This window comes from Camarhynchus parvulus, chromosome 2 (assembly GCF_901933205.1).
Source record: "Camarhynchus parvulus chromosome 2, STF_HiC, whole genome shotgun sequence".
NCBI classification, from domain to species: Eukaryota; Metazoa; Chordata; class Aves; order Passeriformes; family Thraupidae; genus Camarhynchus; species Camarhynchus parvulus.
In genome coordinates, this window is record NC_044572.1 from 18,504,684 (window position 1) to 18,523,736 (window position 19,053).

At 48.2% G+C, this 19,053-nt stretch overlaps 1 protein-coding gene across 1 annotated transcript; it reads right to left on the reverse strand.

Annotated features, from left to right (window-relative positions):
• Positions 1–1,900: 1,900 nt before the first annotated feature.
• LOC115901394 lies at positions 1,901–16,956 on the reverse strand. The gene is made up of 19 exons (XM_030944029.1): positions 16,797–16,956; positions 15,801–15,912; positions 15,633–15,696; positions 15,512–15,546; positions 15,139–15,199; positions 14,998–15,054; positions 14,839–14,898; positions 13,742–13,786; positions 12,337–13,181; positions 6,721–7,131; positions 6,374–6,507; positions 5,869–5,965; positions 5,091–5,146; positions 4,918–4,968; positions 4,547–4,655; positions 4,416–4,461; positions 3,776–3,874; positions 3,358–3,438; positions 1,901–3,272 (listed from the first exon to the last, which is right to left on the reverse strand). Exons 1-19 carry the CDS (start codon positions 16,927–16,929, stop codon positions 2,943–2,945), a joined length of 2,826 nt encoding a protein of 941 aa, XP_030799889.1. The 5' UTR covers positions 16,930–16,956; the 3' UTR covers positions 1,901–2,942.
• Positions 16,957–19,053: the final 2,097 nt, after the last annotated feature.

The following is a 19,053-nucleotide window of genomic DNA, read 5'->3' on the forward strand; positions in this document are numbered from 1 at the left end:
TCGCCTTTATCCCAACATCTATACAAACGCAACGTCGGATAATGAAAAGATTCCTCGTACATGTACCGAGCGGCGATTTTTAATTTCAGGAAGAATTTGGGTACATGTGAAAGGAAAACCTGTCACTATGTATATGCAAAGGAAAATATTGTGAAACCGGGAAAGCTGACATAGCAGCTTCACAAGTAGAACACCAAGATGCTATCTTTGATCGTCCTCCCAGTTGTGCTCAGCACTATATAAGCATCGCAGTGCCATCTGCGCAGGGCCAGCAGCAAAACAAAAGTTTCACATGGCAGCACAAACATCCTCGGCGGCTTTTGCAGCTCGGCAAGAGAGCTACTAGAGCGTTTGTTCTTGTTCAGACAGGAGATGTCAAATTGGGAGAGGTCGAAAGTACTATAAGAGCTTAGTAAACCTCGAAGGGAAGTATCCAACTCCTGTGTCACTGCCGAGTACTTCAAGAGCACTCCACAAAGACCGAGATTATCTCCGTATTGATGCTAGAAGTAGTGATTAACTGCTATTTCGAGTAAAATTAAGCACGTTTTGCACAGTGTGCTAACGTACAAGCCTCTGCTGCAGGTTCAGTGCTGTTTTTTGGGCGAAATAATTCAACCAGTACAGTGTGATTCACTCATGTAGCTGAGGGAATCACGCCAAGATAGACATTCGGTCACATTGAGAGGTATCTTTCTATTAAAACATATTTAGTTCCACTGAGGCTTTAAAAGTAATCCAGGGTAGCACAGGCAGAACATTGCACTTGCCATCAGAAAAATCAAGTTCTTCCCTTCCCGGGCAGTGCAGTTTAACAGGGGCTAAGTTTGAACAGAAAGGAAGTAAAACCTGTGGCTGACTGGGATGTGAGGATGAACCATTTGCTTATTTTCAATAATAAATCGGGGTCAAATAAAGAACAGCAAATGTTTTCAAGACAGGCAACCAAAACAAATCACTACAATTTCTAGGTGGTTTTTTTACTCCCTTTGTTAATATTAGTGTGCTATACTGTACTGTTCACTAAAATCTTTGGTACACCCAGAAATACTTCCCACAAGAACAATATGTTTGTCCTTTAACACCACATTATCAACAGAGGTAATTTGCTACTTTTCAATGAATTATCCCTTTTATTTGTTTATTTCTTTGATCAGCTATAAATGAAAGTTATTCGTGTATATAAAACTGAAGTTTTTACTGTTGAAATTGAACTGTACATGTTTACTACAGGAAAAAATATCAACTCTTGTTTAACAAGACATATACATCAATAAGCAATAACCTTGTGGAGGATTTGCAATCACCTGGTCTATAAAAACAAGCAGGACAAGTAACAGCAATTTATATGCAAAAGTAATGATTTAATGACTATAAGCAAGACAAAGCAATAAGAATTGTGCTTCTTTTGCAGACTGGAGACAATGAAATGTTTAACTACAATTTTTCCGTACAAACATGAAACAATATCCATATAGAATAAACACCCTCACAAATGTATAACTGATGGGTGATGAACACACACAAAGTTCGACCAAAGCAAAGCACAAACTGAAAAGTGTTCTGGGCTGTTTATACTTTATGGTGGAAAAGTTCCTCCTATTGAAAAAATCCCACCCATAGAAGCCTCTAATAAAATGCATCTACTTGCAGGCCATTAAAGAGAAGGCATTCTCCACAATTTATTGGAAATATTAAAGTACCAGTTAAATTTTAATGAAGTTAGTACTGTACCATATACATATATATTAAAACAAATTTAGATAAAATGCCTTCATCCAGCCACTTGCTGGTTCCTTAAAATTTATATCAAACAGTTTATGGCTTCTATAATGATTCCGTGTGCTTTTAGAAACACAGTCCCAACACACCAAATAATAAAAAGGTAATCAAACAGGTCTAAAACTTCCACCTCCCTTGATTTCTTTTTTTCACTGTATCACTTCTACATTTGGTAAAGTAAAAATATTCCACTTGGAAGAAAAAAAAAAAAGACAAAGCAAGTAAAATTCTTTTAAGATTGCCAATTGCCTCCAGGTTATCAGAGACTTGAATGTGCTTCCCCAATACTGTAGCTCTCACACACAATGTGTTTCTTGCAGTATGAGCAAAGCTCAAACAGGCGGCATCTGCAAGGGTCGAACCTGTTTAGAAATTTAACAACCATATCATGAGTGCATGAAACACAATATTTTCTTTATAGTATTTATAAATATATCATACAATACTGTTTCCTGTTATGTCATATACCAATATGGCATTGTACAATAAGCATAATGCCATCTGATTCTTACAAAAGCGAATCATTTAAACAAGTCAGTAAATAAAACGGTAATACCCGCTTTTAGGCATACAGATTGTAAAACTGAAGTTTTCTTTTGATCGGTTCTGCGCAGCAACAGAGAAGTAAAAGATGCAACATAAGAATCAAAATGGCTAATACGCAAAAATTGTTATTCACAGTGACATGGCTACATATATGCATTTTTCTATGCATATTCTTTCAATTTTGTTGGATTTCAAGATGAAAAAGCACTTGCTTTCTACAGGTTCACAAAACAGTATAAGAACAATAACAATCGAAGAGAACGCAATGGAGGAGTTAGTCTGGATTAACAAACTACTTCCCAGGATTTGTATTGACTTCTGGAGACTCCTGGCTCCAGATGATGGGGACAGAAACAACTCCACATCATTCAGAACAGGTGAAGGTGTAACTATAGTTTGTTTCCCAGTCCTCAGAAAAATTTACATTTCAATCTTGCGTTTCCAATAACGTCCATCCTGAATGTCACCTAAGTCCGCCTTTTATAGCCAAGTTCAGTGTTACTACAAAAGAAAGCAATTTGGATGATAGTCACATGGATTAGCATCTATAAAGCTGTAATGGCATGGAGAGATCTATATAAAGGAGGGGCGAGGGTGGTAGCCTGGTTGGCACATCAACCAGATGAAGTGGCTGAGGAGCCATTTATTGATGTTTTCCGAGCTCTGTTGGTAAAGGAGGACTGGTGGTTACTGCTGGGGCTGCTGCTGGTGCCATTCATGGTGCTGGAGATGTGGGGGAACTGGGGGTGAGGAGACTGGACTGGCGTGCTGGGGCTGGGCAAACAGGAGGAGGTGGAGGGGATGCCTCCTGCTGGGCTGCTTGCCTTGTCGCTCCCAGAGTCACTTTCCAGCTCCCCACTATTATTCAAGCCTTCCCTCTGGTGACTGATCTTCATCCTCTTGCAAGTAGGTCGGACCCGGTATTTCAAGGGCAGAGGCCCATTCTGCAAAGCAAAGGGGAGACCCTGGTAAGTGCCCTGGCCAGGCCATGACCTGCACCCTCCCAGGAGGCACGCTGGAAATACTCACCCGCCTCCAGGTATAGATGTAGGCAATATCCATTAGGGTGTAGTAGTCCTTCAGAGGCTCCTCTTCATACATCACATCAATCTGTTCAAGATATGAACCCTTGCATTAAGGAGCATCCAGGCACTTACCCCTAGCACATGACTGTTCTGAGGTAAAAGTAGCCCCACTGTCACAGATACCACAAATACATCAAGGAGCAATTTCTTAATACTTTGGTATTTACAGCACTAAAAAAATTACGTCACCAATCGCTACAGACAGATATTTTATAAATAAACCAAATAATGTATGGCACACACCAGAAATACTTGGCTATTTGCACTTGCTGGAATTGGCTGTAATGAGAAAATGAGTCCTACCAAAAACAAGCCCCAAAAACCCCAAAGAAACAAACCAACCACTCTTTCCCCATGGGTACCTGGAAAGTGTTAGGTATATCCATCTTACTCCGCAGGAACTTTCTTAGATGCATCACTGTCATTGCTGCTGGGCAGCGCAAGTATCTTTTGTCATTCACCTAGTGGCATAGTAAAGAAAATCAGTTCTACTGAGAATGCGTGAGTACTCCCACCAACACTGGATTCTAGCATTTCATGTTGAAAAAAGTGCACCTTACTAAATTATCAACTGTAATACAACAGTGCCTGCTGTCTTGGAGGGCACATCAGAAATAAGTAGCAAATTACAGTTCTAAAGAAAGTAATTTAAAATTGTAACTAATTAAATATAATACAAATATTTACATATGAATTATCTTTTTAGGGTACATATGCAATACATATTATTTTTTAAATAAATTACTAAATATCTTTTCCCAAACTTTGACCAAAAAATCTGATTCTGCTTCAAAAATAATACTGCAGGGTATTTTGAATTTTAAAAAGTTGCCTGCATATACAGCTGTATGAAAATACTTTACCTCTTCTGTACCTAGTCCCATGATAGGAGGCTTCCTTTATTCTAGACACAGATACTTATATATTCTTCTCAGCTACAAACCTGCCCCAAAGTTGTGTGTGTGTGATATGTTTCCCCTGGAGTAAAGGAAAGTTATTTACCTCTTCCTTTGACTTTTCTTTCTCCTTATTTCCTTTTCGCTCCAGTCTGTGAGAAGAAATTACACAATTACTACAAATAATAAATACCTATCAAATAGGTAAACATAAAATTTTGCCATTCCGGGACTTGCCTATTCTGGTCAAAGAATTCAATGGATAAGCTTATTATCTCGTCGTCTGTTATAATTCTTTTGTCTTCATCAGCCACTTCTCCCCTGTCTTCATTAGAGCCATTGGCAGCTGCACAGAAATTTCCACAATAATTTACATTTTGAAATTCAAATCAGGAAGAATTGCAATTCTCAGTAACAAGAAAAAAAAATCTTCACAGTAAGATAATGAATGAAAGCTACCTGACTGTTAAAACAATAAACTTTTATTATGCTGACTTTACTTCTTAAAATTCTGTGACGGTAATACATCACTTGTAAGTTAAAAAGGAAACAGTAAAACATCCAGCTCAGTGCCACACATATTAAAGTTGCGAACGAGAAGCTTTTACCATCAGCCGACGGATGAGCAGCATAAAAATCCCTTCTTCTTTTCATTTCATCTAGATGGAAAAGCATATATTTTTCTTTTAGTAGTTACTCTGTAACTCACGGTATTGATAAAGGATAGCGGCTCTGGTTTTGTTTTTCTGCTCTTAATAAAATACCTGATTTAACTACTTACTTTTGAAAAGGCCTGGTACTAGCTTGTATACAATATCCTGGAGAGTTTTATCTGACCTGAAAAAAGAACAACCCCACAACATAAAATTAAGCAGATGAAGCAATATTTTAATCCAAATGGCAGCTCCTCACTTACAATCTTTCACAACAATGAGGCATCTTCTACAAAGTGGGAGGCCAGTCATAAAAAGTTAACTTACAGGACCTTGTAATCAAACTAACCCTACTCTAAATACCACTCTGAACCAGAACTCATCCATGTTACCACAACTGAAAAAGAAGTCTCTCAAGCTGAAGGAAGGCCTAAAATCTTCTTGTCCTTCCTAGAAAGTGCAGAGAGCAAAACGCAGTGCTGAAAACAAAAATGTTTCTGAAAGGCAAATGATATTTGAAAGGCTTTTGCCCCTTAGCTTGGAAAGTTGCAGCAGGAGTTTTCATGACTAGGAGCTGTGGTTGGAGTGATGCATGTCTTGGAGATACAGAAAGTAGAGGCAAGAACTATCGGGTGGTACAGCAGAATGCGGGAGAGGGAAGAGGCATCAATGACTGGTCTATGCTAAAATAGGCCAACAAAAACATCTAAAGGCATTTTCAGTTTCAATCAGTGAAGAAACTCCAAAGAGACCACATACACACGAGGTAGCTTGTAAATTGACAAGCCCTTTCAGATTTAAATTGCAGACGAAGAGATAACATTGACACCGACTACTGCTGGCTCCCCACATAAAGCAAAAACAGAGATACACAGATGCAATGCGCACTTCCCAACTTTCTCCTACCTTATATTCAAAAGCGGTCGAGTTTTGTGAACTTGGACATCACAGATAGGACAATACTTGCTGGTCTCCAAGTAACGCACGATACAGGTCTTACAAACTGTAAGTCAAACACCACAGGCTTTTAGTGATGCTCCTAGGTGCCGCTCAGATATGCATAGATAAAGGTGCGATTTTCTAAACTATGCAAGCTAGAGCAAATCGTCCATTGTCAGCAACACGCTGCTTAAGCTAAACAACTACCCAAATAAGCTGCAATTACCATGAAAAGGAGACGCTTATAGCACATATATTATTACTTTAACAAAGACCGTAGGGCCGTCCTCAGAAAATCTGCACCGCGGCTGGAACACCTACTTCCCCTCCAGTCGGGAAGGAGGAGGGCGTCGGTCCCGAGCCCCTCGGGGGGTTTGGGCTTGGGAGGGTTTTTTTTTCGTGTGTGTTCCCGGGATGTCGGGAAAGGAGGGAAGCGGCGGGGGAAAAACGCGGAGCGCCCGGTCGTACTTACAGGAGTGGAGGCACTCTATGATGGTTGTTGCATCAATGAAGTACCCGCCGCAGAGCACGCACATGAGATGGGGGTTTAGCTCGGTTATTTTGATTCTGGTTGTTCGGTGCATTTTGGCGTGGCGAGGAGCGGCTCTGAAAGACACACACACACAGAGGACCGGTCAGCGGGGCCAAGCGCGGCAGCGTCCCAGGTGCCGCGGTCCGGCGCATCCCCTTCCCCCGTGCATCGCATCGCATCCCCCGGCGCAGAGGAAGACCGAGCGCGGAAGACGAAGGCGGCGGTGGCGGCGCGGGGCCGGGTGGCGGGCGAGGGCCGGTCCCGAGGCCGGCGGGGCGTCCCCGCACCGCACCGCCCCGGGCCGGCCTGGGCGCAGCCCCGCGGAGGGGCGGTCGTTCCGCGGCACCCACCGCGCCGTTCCCCCGGCGGGCACGGGCGATTCCCGCGGCGCGGCGGCACCGGCCGGCTCAGGCTGCGCGGGCGGCTCGGCGGCGATGCGGCGGGGAGCTCCGGGGGCGACACGGCGGGCACCGGGCTGCCGGCGAGCAGCACAAAGGGGAACCAGCGCCTCCCGGTGCGGCTGCCCTGGCATTTCCGGAGCGCGGGGAGGGGCGGCGGGGGAGGGACGGAGGGGGGACACACGCACCTCGGAGCGGGGCCGGGCACCGGGGCGGCGGGGCCGGCCCGCCGGGGGGTCCGGGCGGCTGCCGCTGCGGCTCGGTGCCGATCCGGATCTGCTCCGCTCTCCGAGGGGGTTGCTATAGCAACTTACACTTACACTTGGCATCCTGCCACCGCTGGGAACACACGAGAGCCGGGCGGGGGGCGGCCGGGGGCGGGCCGGGCCGGGCCGGGCCGGGCCGGGCCAGGGGTGGGACGCGGGGCCCGGGGGCTGGCGCTGGGGGTGGAGGAGCCAAGGAGCCCGCGGGGGTCTGGGAGCCCGGCCGCGAAGGGAGGGGAGGGGGAGGGCGGGAGCGGCCCGGGCGGGGTCGAGTGGCACAGCCCGGAGGGTGCCCGGGCGCGGTGCGGGGCAGCCCGGCCGGCGGGGGCGGCCCCGGGCTCTGGGGTCTCAGCCTGGCGGAGGCGAGTGCCAGAGGCTCCTCCCGAGCCTCGGCCATTTCGGATCCTCTCAGGGGCCTCTCTCCACGTCGACTCGGTGCGAGGAGCTGGTCTGAGATAGCTCCTCTCCCCCTCCGCTCCCTCCCTCCGGCGAGCAGAACCGCGCCGCGCTCCCGGACCGAGCCCCCTGCCCCGCCAGTGGGGTGCCGAGCCCCAGCTCCCGCTCCACCGCGCCGGCATCCCCGCTCCCTCCTTCTCGGTTCTCCTCACTTTTCTCCTTCCTATCCTTCTCTCACTCCCAGCTCTTTTTCTCTCTTTCTTTCCTTCTCCCACCTTTTGACGCTTGTTTGAAAATCATCCCGCGGACGAGGCAAGCGCCGTGCAAAGTTTTGCAAAAGGTGTAAAAGAGATTTGCATTACCAGAGTAAGGTGCTCGGACGGGAGAAAACAAGTCTCCGGATACTTAAGTAACCCCCCTTTTCAGCAATAAAGCACACCGAGAAGGGGGAAAAGCCCAAACCGACTTTAAACGGTACATTAGTGACAACATGCGAAGGACCATGTGACCAGATCATTCCTAAAGCTAAATCAACACCTTGTCAACACAATGCAGAGACAAGAGTGAAAAACAAATGTCATTTTCCTAGTCTGAAACCCATAAAACCCCATCGCATGCACTGGCATCAACGCTAGATTCATACACACTGTTTAAAATGAGAGGGAATAACAGATAAAGGGAAAACCACACACAGGGAAAAATCCCTGTCAGCCACGTCAGTTGTAGAGTAAATTATTTTCTGTCAACCAGACCCTGAAAAATGTAATGTAACAACTTTGCTCCCCTCCAAGCTATTAATTTCCCCAGGTCAGTGCTCCCAGCACACCAACTCCTGCCCCTGGTCCCCTCTCCTCCCGAGGCAGAGCTTGCGAGCCACCTCTCACCGCAGCACCGAATGCTCAGTATGCGAGCAGCCACTCGCAAACTTCAATGTTAGGCAGCGGGAGGGAAAAAAAAAAAAAAAAGGGTGGGGGGAAAGTGGCAACACAGTAATGTTTCTTAAAGCTTTGAACGTCAGTCAAACTGACCAGGACGGGGTACAATATTCGTCAGAAGTGTGCACAGCGCCAACGAGCGACCCCGACCAGGAAACTTCTCTTGTTGCTGCAGGAGAACCCTTGAGTGAACAGCAGATAAAACTCCCCAACATCAAGCCATAGCCGGCCAGCACAAAGAAAAGCAAAGTTCCAGAAGCACCAAGCCAGACCAGGTCCCCAAAGCTGTTCCCAGCACCGTGTGGGAAAGCAAGATCCCCGCTGCATTGTACTGCTGTTTAAATGTCGCTTCCAGGGTCCCTGACCCTCCGCTTCTTCCTTTTAAACTGATACCGAGGTTTTGCTTTTCCCAGAAAAGGCAGAGACGGAGTTTCTGCACGCCTCTCTGAAGAACCCAGCGCTCTGAAGCCGGCGGCTCTGGAGTCCCTTTGGGTACTTACACATGGACAGCTTTCACGGTTCTGTGTTTTATTTGTTCAAGTCACTACCTTATAATTCATAAATATCTAAACCAAAAAAAAACCCCAGCAGTGACCGAGGTCACACAAGTCGGCTGACCGAGAATTCCTTCCCAGCCCTGGCAGACTGGGACAAACCTTTCAAGACATTAACGCGTTTATTTCACGCAGGCGAAGCCCCTTCCTAAATGGAGGGGGATTAAATTCAACCGTGAAACCTGTTTTGTCGAAGCAACCCCTAAATGCGGATTATTTATTGCCCAAAGTTAGCACATTTTCAACGTGCTATGAGCTATCTTGAAAATCAGTGATTTTCCCCAGCGAGCTGAACTAGGCACTTAATTTCTCCCCAAAAGCCACCCGCACAGGCACACGCGTGTCTGTGCCCGCGGGGATGTAACATGAACGTAGCACATTTTACTACATCAGCCTGAGTTTAATATCTTGGTACGAGGGAAACCCTTTCAGATGTCTTTTCTGCTCCTGCTGATCGCACGGTGAATGCCAACACTTCACAGAAATACAAACAGCCTCTTAGCCAGGACAATATATATTTACACATTGACACATGGAACAACCAAACATAAAATATATGTGGATAATACCTGCTACAAGTAAACACTGCCAGCCAACCGATTATACAGAGGCCTTAAACAAGTTATGTCAAAATGAAGAAAAACAGAAGTGCATTCTCCTGCTAAGAATCAGCTACATTATTAAAAATCCATAAAGCAATAAGCTATCAAACCTTGCTCGACAGGTCACTAACAGAAAATACATACTTAAAAAAATAGAAGCATCGCTCGGGTAGGTTTGTGTACTTTGTACCCATCTCCTCTCGGAAAACTCTCATCAGGAATAAAGCAGCCTTCATTCTACATCTTCACCCATCATCAGCCAGAGCCACTTGGACTATCGAGCCTGTTATTACTCTTTCGCTTAAGAATGGCCACATATGTTTTAAAGGAGAGGACAGTAGTTCATTCAGAGGAGGCACACGAACCTCAAGTATCTCTGCGCAACTCGCTGCAGCGAGAAAAGACCTGAATATTGGCAACAGAGTGCAAAAGGACCCCAGTCTCTCAAATCACCTCCCTGGGACTAGGCGTAAGACACAATCTATCTACTTTTAAAAATACACTAAAATGTTAATTTTGTAATATCTAAGCGATCAGGTAGGTCAAGACTTCGTGTCTCTGGCAAAGTGCAACACAAGTCTCAGTTCCCAGGACGGGCTGCACAGAGTCACTCAAAGTAGTTTTACTGGATTGTACTAAACGTCTCTGGTCTTAGGGACAGTCCCACAACAGAAGCTGCTCTCACCACTACAGACTACGCAAAAAAACCCTTTTAGCGACAAGGTTGCAAATGGGCATACATGCCCAGGTTTTCTTCGACTTTCCTGGAGAGTGGAGGAGTGAATCAAAGTTTTTAGAGGCTGAAAAGTTACTGCCTCACTTTCATGGAAATGAGATTTTTTTTCCTACTTATTTTCACCTGATTATTTGCAAATGTTTACAGCAGACACCCAGAAACATCCCGCTTTATATACTGCCAAGGCCATTCAATTATAAAAACATAACACCAGCAACTTTCAAGTGCTGCCCATAAGCAGCACGAGGAGCCCACTCGTGACATCTTTAAGATCTGACAAAGGATTTCATGTAAATTTACCCTTCCCGGGGCTCAGGGTAAAAAAAATACCAACCAGAGAAAAGAAATTCACACACACCACCCCCCCTCCGCGTCCCGCAGACACATCACCTTTGCTCCAAAGGCTCCAGCAAACCGCTCGCCCCAGCTCCCCAAGACCGCATTAAAAGTGCTACCCTTACCCCCCAAAAAAGTTATTTCTCGGCGTTGACCACCCCTTGCCTCTCCCAGCAGGCACAAACCCCTAAAGTTCAGCATTTAGAGCAGAAATGTAAGAGGAGACATTGGAAACAACTGGGAACCGCCATCTTACAACCCATCCAATTTCACAGAAGTACTTGTCCAACTTAAGTTAATAACATTTTCTGCTGGGTGCCCCGGCGCCTAACAACCCCCCCAGGAGGATCGCTACCCCCCACTGGCTCCGTCTCTATAAAATGGGTGCATTATCTGACATTTTAACCCCCCCCAGACACATTTCTTTCGGGGAGGACTGAAATCACTTGACCCAGGCAGCTCCAGATTTCACGAACGTCCCTGTTTAATCAAAATCTGCCTTTAAACAAAGGGCGCTCGGGCCGGGCTGGCAGCAGGGTCGGGAAATATAAATATTCTCCTCGGGGGCCATGTGCACAGAAAGGTTTTAGGGGGCGTCTGGAGAAAGAAAGGAACTAAAATTTGCAAATGTGGGTGCGTAACGCGAGCGAGTGCACAGGCTGCTGCTGCTGCGTGTCTGTATGTGTGTGTGTGGCTAGAGCAGCCTGTCAGCGCTTTTCCCATACGGAGAGCTCGGGGGACACCTAGGCGCCCCTTTGCAGCCCCCAAACCGGCCGAAAACCGCCGCCGAGCCCCCTTCGCCCCCCGCCCTCGGTTAGGCGACACCTCGCTTCATACGTACCCGGAAAACGGAGCCGGTTGGTGATGATCGGAGCGGCCAAAAAAGACAATGAAAGTTAAAAGTCGTTCAGCAGAAAATGAATGTGAGCCAAGCGGCCATCTTGAAATGAACTGCAGACGCTGTCAATTGCAATAAGCTTATTGCCGCCGCCGCCGCTGCGCTCCGCTCATTTTAGTTACAGAACGCCCGGGTCTCCTCGGCTGCTCGCGGGCCCTTCTCGCTCGCTCCCTCGCTCTCTCGCTCCCTCCGAGTTGGCCGCCCGGGCGGCTCAGGCGCTGCGAGCGCACAGTCTCCCCGGTCCGGATGGGTCCTCTCTCCACCAGCCCATTGTCTCTCCCTCTGCCCCCCGCTCCGCCTCGCGGCCTCTCTCGCGTTCCTTCTTTTATTATTATTGTTATTATTACGAGTATTATTGTTGTTGTTATTTCATAGTTGGTGGCGGGGACCCGGGGAGGGAAGGAGGGCGGGCGGGCGGGCGGGCGGGAGGAGGGCGGAGGAGGGAAGAATGCAACGCTGAAGGCACACAGTGGAAACTGACACCGTCCCCAAAATGGCTCGGAGTTCGCCCGCCCCGCCAGCGTCACGTGGGGCGCCTCATTCCTTAAGGGCGGCCTGGGAATTAGCGGCGCTGCCGCCGGGGCCCGGCAGCCTCCCCGTGACCCAATCCCGCAACCCGGCCGCCTCCTCCCCCTCCGCCTCCCCCCTCGCTCCCTCCCTCCCCTCCCCCGCCCGCCACCCCCTCCCTTCCCTCCCTCCTCCTTTCCTCCCTCCCTCCCCTCCCCCCGGCCCTGCACGCGCTCACCCGCGCGCCGCCGATGCCTCCTTTTCCTCCTTTTCCTCACCGCCCGCCCCGACCCCCGGCCCCGCTCCGCGACTCGCGCCCGCCGCAGCCACGGCGCCTCCCGCCCTCCTTCTCCGCGCTCCCTCCGCCCGCGCCGCGGCTCCCCTTCAGCCGCCGCGCCTCCGGCCCTGGCCGGCGCTGCCCTCTCCATCCTCGCCGCGCCGCAGCCCCACAGCCCGCAGGCTCCCCGGCCCCACACACGCCGCCCGTCGCCTTGCCCGCGCAGCCCTCGCCTCCCTCCGCGCACTTGTTGCGCGCTCCCACCCCGCACGCCCCGTCCCGCCGCGCGGGGACCCCCGCGGGGACCCGCACCGCGGCCTCGCGCCTCCGCCACCGCGTGCGCGCAGCCGCGCGCCCTCGCCCCGCCGCGCCCGCCCGGGGCCGCGCGGAGCCGCCGCCGTCGAGGCGACGCGTCCCCTCGAGGGCCGCGCGGAGGCTTTTCCGCCCCGAGCGGCGGCGGGAGCGAGTGTCGCGGGGACCCGCGGGGTCGCCACATCCCGCGGGCGGGACGGACGGCCCCGGAGCGGGAGGGAGGGAACGGGGGAAACCCGCACGGTGCTTGCCTCTGGCGAGGTTAAGACGCCGCCCGCCGCTCGGGCGCTGAGGAGCGGAGAGGGAAAAGCCCTGCTCCGCCGTGAGGGACCGGCCGCCGCCGCGCATCCTCCGCGGGGCCGCTCTCCCTTGGCGGCAGGTGCGGACCGAGCGCGCCTCGGAGCCTCTCCGCAGCTGCGGGCGGGAGCGAGCGGAGAGCAGCGCGGCCCAAGGCGAGCGGCAGATGCCGGGAGCAGCCGCGCCGTCGAGCCGGAGCCGCCACCCGGCTCCGCTCCATCCCGCGGACTCTGCCGGCTTTCCGCGAGGAGCCCCGGCTCCACAAGATTAAACCGAATCCTTTCTCGCCCCCCGCGCCGGGGTCCGACTTTTCCTCGTAGGAGAGATGTAAGATCGGCTGGAAGTGACAAAGCGCGGCGGGCTATTTAGCAAACGCGCCGCAGCCGCGGCACGGCAAGAAGGCGCTTTTGCCTCACGGAGCTGATCTAACGTTTAGCATCTTACTTTTAGGTACAGCTAATTCATCCATAAAAATTGCACAACAGGCGCGAATAAACCTTTATTAGATCGCAGAGAAAAATAAGCAGTGACAGTTGTAAAAATATACAAAATAAGACAGAAGGAATACTTTGATGACACGACAGTTCAGCAAATATTAAAGAGGAGTTAATAAAAAAAAATTACATGAGCAGGGAATACCCAGTGCAGACGTAAAAAAAATCATTTAATTCACATCCAAGGACTTAAAAAAACCCCAGTTTGCATCAAGAGATGAAAGACATTTGTCATTTAGGAGACACTTAGGAAGGAGAGTGCTTCAGCAGGCTGACACCTTCCTTCAATCACATCTGAGTCGCTCGTTCTAGACTTTTTGCAGCATCTTTTAGCTTTCCCACTAAGTCCTAAGAGATGAAATAGAGTCTTAGAATAAGCATATTTTTTAAAGGTCAGCTAGAAGAACAGAGTATTTTTTTTAAACAGAGACTCAAGTGAAACCAGCACCTTGTAGTACAAAGAAGTGTTGCAACTGATGAACAATGCAAGCAAATAATTAAATAGCTCTGTATTTTATAATGTAGTCAGAAAAGTGGGAACTGAAGGAAAACCCTCTTTAAAATGTATTTTCTCCTAAAATAGATCATTATTATTTACACGTAGATTTTATTGGTATTGCCACAATGGCTAAAGCTGACATTTGCTTCTGGCTTGAACTACTACATGGATTTCTAAAACACTGAAAATATTTTGGGTGCAATTTTGTACTAGGACCATTCTCCAGCCAAAGCACATCAGATTTCACTATGCCAGCAAACCAACTAGAAACACTCATTACTGACAAAAGGACAGCTTTTGAGACACACTTAAAAAGAGGAGGTGTAAACCTGAAGTTTTAATATCTTGCTTTTCCTCTCCCACCGAGCCCTCTTCCCGATCCTCCAGAGTTTGGTCACTTCCAAGCATTACAATACCTCTATTGTTCAGTTACACATTTAAATCGCTAAACAAAGATCAACGTTTGTTTCAGGACATTTCTTACATGTCATTAACACCACTGAAGAGCCTTCAGTTCCTTCTCTATTTTTAATCATGACACATTTAAATCACTGAACCAGCTTCTTTAATAATTTCTCTAAAGCACAGGAAATCAGAGTTTCAGAAAATGATGAGTTTCCTCCCACATATACATATGGATTACAGTTATGAAAACAGACAAAATATTTATGCACGTACGTAAAACACTCCCCACGCAACTAAATTCAGTAACTTTCCAACTTTATTTGAAAAGACAGTAAAAATACACTTGGATAACTTTTATGGAAAATTCTCTTACCCTCCCAGTATTGGATTTTTTTTAAAGTAATAGTGTATATTATTTAATTTTGATTGGCAATTTGTTAAAAACAGGGACATCCACAACTGGGGCTAAGCACAGAAAGATGAAGGAAAGAAGTACCTGTAATTGCTCCATTGTACAACTAAAACTAACATCTGGGTGTGATCCTGAATCACTGCTCTGAAGGGAAAAAAAAGCAAAGAAACAGCAATGTCTATTGTATTTAAAAAATATCTTGAAATTGCATTTTTTCCTTTGAGGGTGCTGGGAGTACAGTACCTCTACATTTAAGGTCACCAAATAGGAAGGCTGGTAAGTTTTATGAAGTTGATTGTTCTAAATTAAAAACAAAGAACATATAAAAAGCCAGCTCTCAGCATTAAAACAGATGAAAGAAACACCTTGATCTGTTAAAATTACCTTGATCTGATATTCCAAGCGCCAAGACACATCAGTTATATGGAGAGGAGATCTGCCTATGCTGGAAGACACAACAGTTACAAGTCCCCTTATGCTAAAAGAAAGGGTCATTTTCTCAAGCTGTCCATCAATAAAGAACTTTTCATGATCCTGGTAATGCTTCTTGAGAAGTTCTAAAAGGTTATTTTAGAGTAGAATTCCAAATGAAGAAAAGTTCCTATAGCTGTTTTCTAGAGTTTGTTAAAAATGCACTTCATTTTTTAATGGAACAATATTACTTACTTTAATCACCTAAAGTATGCAGAAGTGTTTTCCAGGACAGTTTCAAACTAACTGTAAGTGAAACCATGTCTCTGCTGAGTGATTGACCTACCTTCCCAATAAGATTTCCAATGCATCCTTGTTTTTCTGAAGCAAGAGAAAAAAAAATTACTAGGTTCAATAAATTCCTATGAAATAAGAAAAAATTAATAAGCTAAAGTCAGTTTAAAAACCTGATATTCGGTGCAAAATTGTTCTATTCTCTCTTTATCCAGTTTGCAGTCTTCTAGGCACGTGCTACAGGGAAAAAGAATTCATTAGTTTTCTGTTAACATTAACTCAGCAGTACACTTCTAAGTAACAACTGCTAGAAAAATGGTGTAGCTTCCAAGTATGAGTACCTTATAGCAGATATGTCAGCTTTCTGCTTCCCTGCCTCCAGAATACACATTGCAGCCGCAGCATGGCAATGTTTTAATACTGTAGGGTCAATATCTTTCAGGTCTGGATCGTCTAAAATAAATGAATTACTGATGACACACTTATTTGCCAAACCCCAGCACACTGTACCAAAGGCTGCTGCTCGCCCTTTGAACGCTATCTTTCCCACAAAAACGTCAAAATGAAACACGTTTGGTGTTTCAGAGCGAGAGGACAGAAGAAGCAGGCAAGGCGTGAGGAGGCAGAGGAGAAGGTGAGGGGCTGAAGCACCGGCTGGGGCGAGCCGTACCAGGCGGGGCCGTGCGGCGCTGAGCGCCCCGCCGCCCCCAAGCTCCTTCCCATTAAAAAAAATAAAAAAAAGAAAAGAAAAGAAAAAAAAAAAAAGAAGGAAAACCTCAGTTTCCTCTGCGAGCCCCGTCCGCGATCTTCGGCAGCCTCTTAATGGCGAGAAGCGGGGCTGGGGCCACCGGCCGGGAGGGGCACCGGGACCGCCCGCCCGCCGCCCCGGCCCGGCACCGGCGGCTCCCTCCGTCCGCGGAGGCGGCGGCGGAGTCATTAACAGCGCAAAATTAATCGCACGGCCGCGCACCCTCGGGCCGGGGCTGCCGTAGGACGCGTCCCCGCGCGAAAACCGCGGCAGGGTGGCAGCGAGGGAACATCGCCCCCTTAGCCCGGCCCACCCCGCGGACACGAACGCGCGGCGACCCGTCCCGACCCGCCCCCCTTACTTCGGACAGCTCGGAGCTTTAATGGAGCGGGCGAGCACTAGCGATGACACCCCGCGCAGCGGCACCCTGGAGCCGCCCGCGGGCAGGAGCCGCCCCGCGGGTGTGCGCGGGCAGCGCCCGCTGCAGCGCGGACACGCGCGAACCTCCGCGGGGCGGACGGAGCCCCGCGCCCCCCTGCGCGCCCCGCGGAGCGGTCGCGCCCGCACCCGCCGCCGCGGCACGCCTTACCCAACCCGGCCTGCGGGTCATCCAGGAGACTGCGGAAGGCGGCGCGGAGGAGGGCGGCGAACGGGCGGCGGGGAAGCGGCGGGGGGTCGCCCAGCAGCCGCCACCCGCCCTGCGCGTACGGCGACAGCTCCATTGTGGGCGCCGTGACCTTCGACACGCGCCCACGTGACGCGCGCGCAGCTGATCGCGGGCGCGAGGCGGGGCCGCCGCCGCCGCGGGGCGGGCGCGGGCGGGGCGCGAGGCGCCGGTACCGGTGCGCGGGGCGCGCCCCCGTCCCGCCGCCCTGCCCCACCCGGCTCCGCCGCGCTGCCCGCTCCACGCGTGTCCCCCTCGCTCCCTGGGGCTCGGAGTGGGAGGCGGTGCCGTTTCCGTGGGAGATACGCCGCAAGGGCGTGTTTTGGGGTGTAATTAGCTCCTAATGAGTCTTAAAAGTGCTCGTCTCTCGTGAAATCCCTAAAGCGCTTGTGTCTCAGTAGGTGTCTGACGTGCGTATGTTGGTGTGAAGCTTTACAGCCCAAAATGACTTGCCAGCAATCTCAAATCCTCGGGAACAGAGCCTATCCCTTCGTTACAGGCAACCATAGAGCCATTGAGGCTGGAAAAGGCGTTCGAGAGCTCCAAGTCCATCCCTCGCCTGCATGGCACCGTACCCACCCAAGCATAGCAGAGCGCCACAATCTGCTCGGGGTTTTTGACATTTCCTGGGATGGTGACTCCATCACCTCCCTGGGGAGCCTGTTCCAAGGCTTAACCACTCTTCTAGGAAAGAATGTTATTTTGCTTCTGAAATGTCTATATGTATCAGATATTCCCCTCCCCACGGTTATAGATGTGTGTATCAAACCACGTTTTTACCTGTGGTTATGGCCAGCTGGGACGTGAACTTACTACTGAACTAATTCCTTTTGTCCTAAAGTAATTTTCTAGCCAGGATTGCTGTTGTATTTTGGCAAAAGGCTTTGTACATTTTGATATACAAAAAATAGTTACAGGTAGACAAAACAGCCTTTTGTGGTGATTTAGGAAAAGTGTCCAACTGCTGTCTGAGAACAATTCCATGAAAATCAAATAAATCCTTCACAAGGTATTAACCTCTTATGTTAGCATTTTATTCTTTAGGTATTGAAACATTGCCATAATCCTCAAAAATACTAAAGTTTACTTAAGTAACTTAAAAGTAAACAATGAAATACTGTGTGGTTATATCTCAGCTAAGGACCAAATTAGTACTGATGTAATCAAAAAAGGTAAAGGCCTTAGTGTGTTACACAAATCATTACTCATGATATAAATGACCTTTGGAGTTCATGTACAGAAAATGTTTTAGATCTCATTTTTTTCTTTGTGTGCATCTATTCTGCATGGTCAAGAACGTTACTGTGTTACTTGGCATTCCTTAATGAACAAACATTTCTGCTGGACATTTCTTAAAGGGAAATGCAATGCTGAAAGCTAGTCAGCCTAAAAAAAATATAAGTAAAAGCTAAAGGCCTTTGCCAGATTCCTTATTCTCAAATAATATCTATACAATGTCAAAATGAACAAAAACTTTAATTTCTTTTGAACTTTCATGGTAATTGACTGGTAGGTATTTAACCAAAAAGCTGTTTGGAATTTGTATCCATCACTCTCACTAATTACAACCCGCCATCTAGATGCTTGGTCCAGCTTTGGAGGCCAGCTCCCGCTCTGTCCTAGCACAGATGGTAAGGTTAGACTTTATCACATCTCACCATAACACCTTTTTGTGTTTATTTGAATCGTGCTACATTTGAGATCACCCACCAATTTATTTTCTCTTTCATTTTTTGTGATTTTAATATTTTTGTGATATTAATGAATTAATATTCTTTGCAAACCCAGCCAGTGCATACATCTCCTTCAGCATAGATGCAGGCTATCAAAAGATTCTGCCTCCAGTTTCCTGCCTCCTGTGAGTTGTCTGGCCACTGTGTTATAAAAACACACATTAATATACCTAGGTCTTAATTGTGCCCAAATTAAGGTGAAGAGGAAAATCATACTGGCTGCAGGATCAGGCTCTCAGTTCTAACTCTCCTGTACAATATTAGGCCTCATGATACTGTGCAGAATGAACATGGAATGTTTGGAATATGATCTGAAATACCATCTCTGGCCTGATACATAAAAATTAATACCTCTGAATTGAAAAACTGCAAGCTTCACAGTCTGGCAGACAGAAGCCCCAGTCTTTTTTTTTTTTTCCAGAAACAAGAAAGTGGTGGTGACAGGCAGG

Coding starts and splice junctions, on each gene's coding strand:
- LOC115901394 (XM_030944029.1), bottom strand. CDS start 16,929: ATGGAGCTGTCGCCGTACGCGCAGGGCGGGTGGCGGCTGCTGGGCGAC. Junction 14,899..14,997: donor TGGTGACCTTAAATGTAGAG/GTACTGTACTCC, acceptor TTTTCCCTTCAG/AGCAGTGATTCAGGATCACA. Junction 4,969..5,090: donor AGTACCAGGCCTTTTCAAAA/GTAAGTAGTTAA, acceptor TTTTCCATCTAG/ATGAAATGAAAAGAAGAAGG.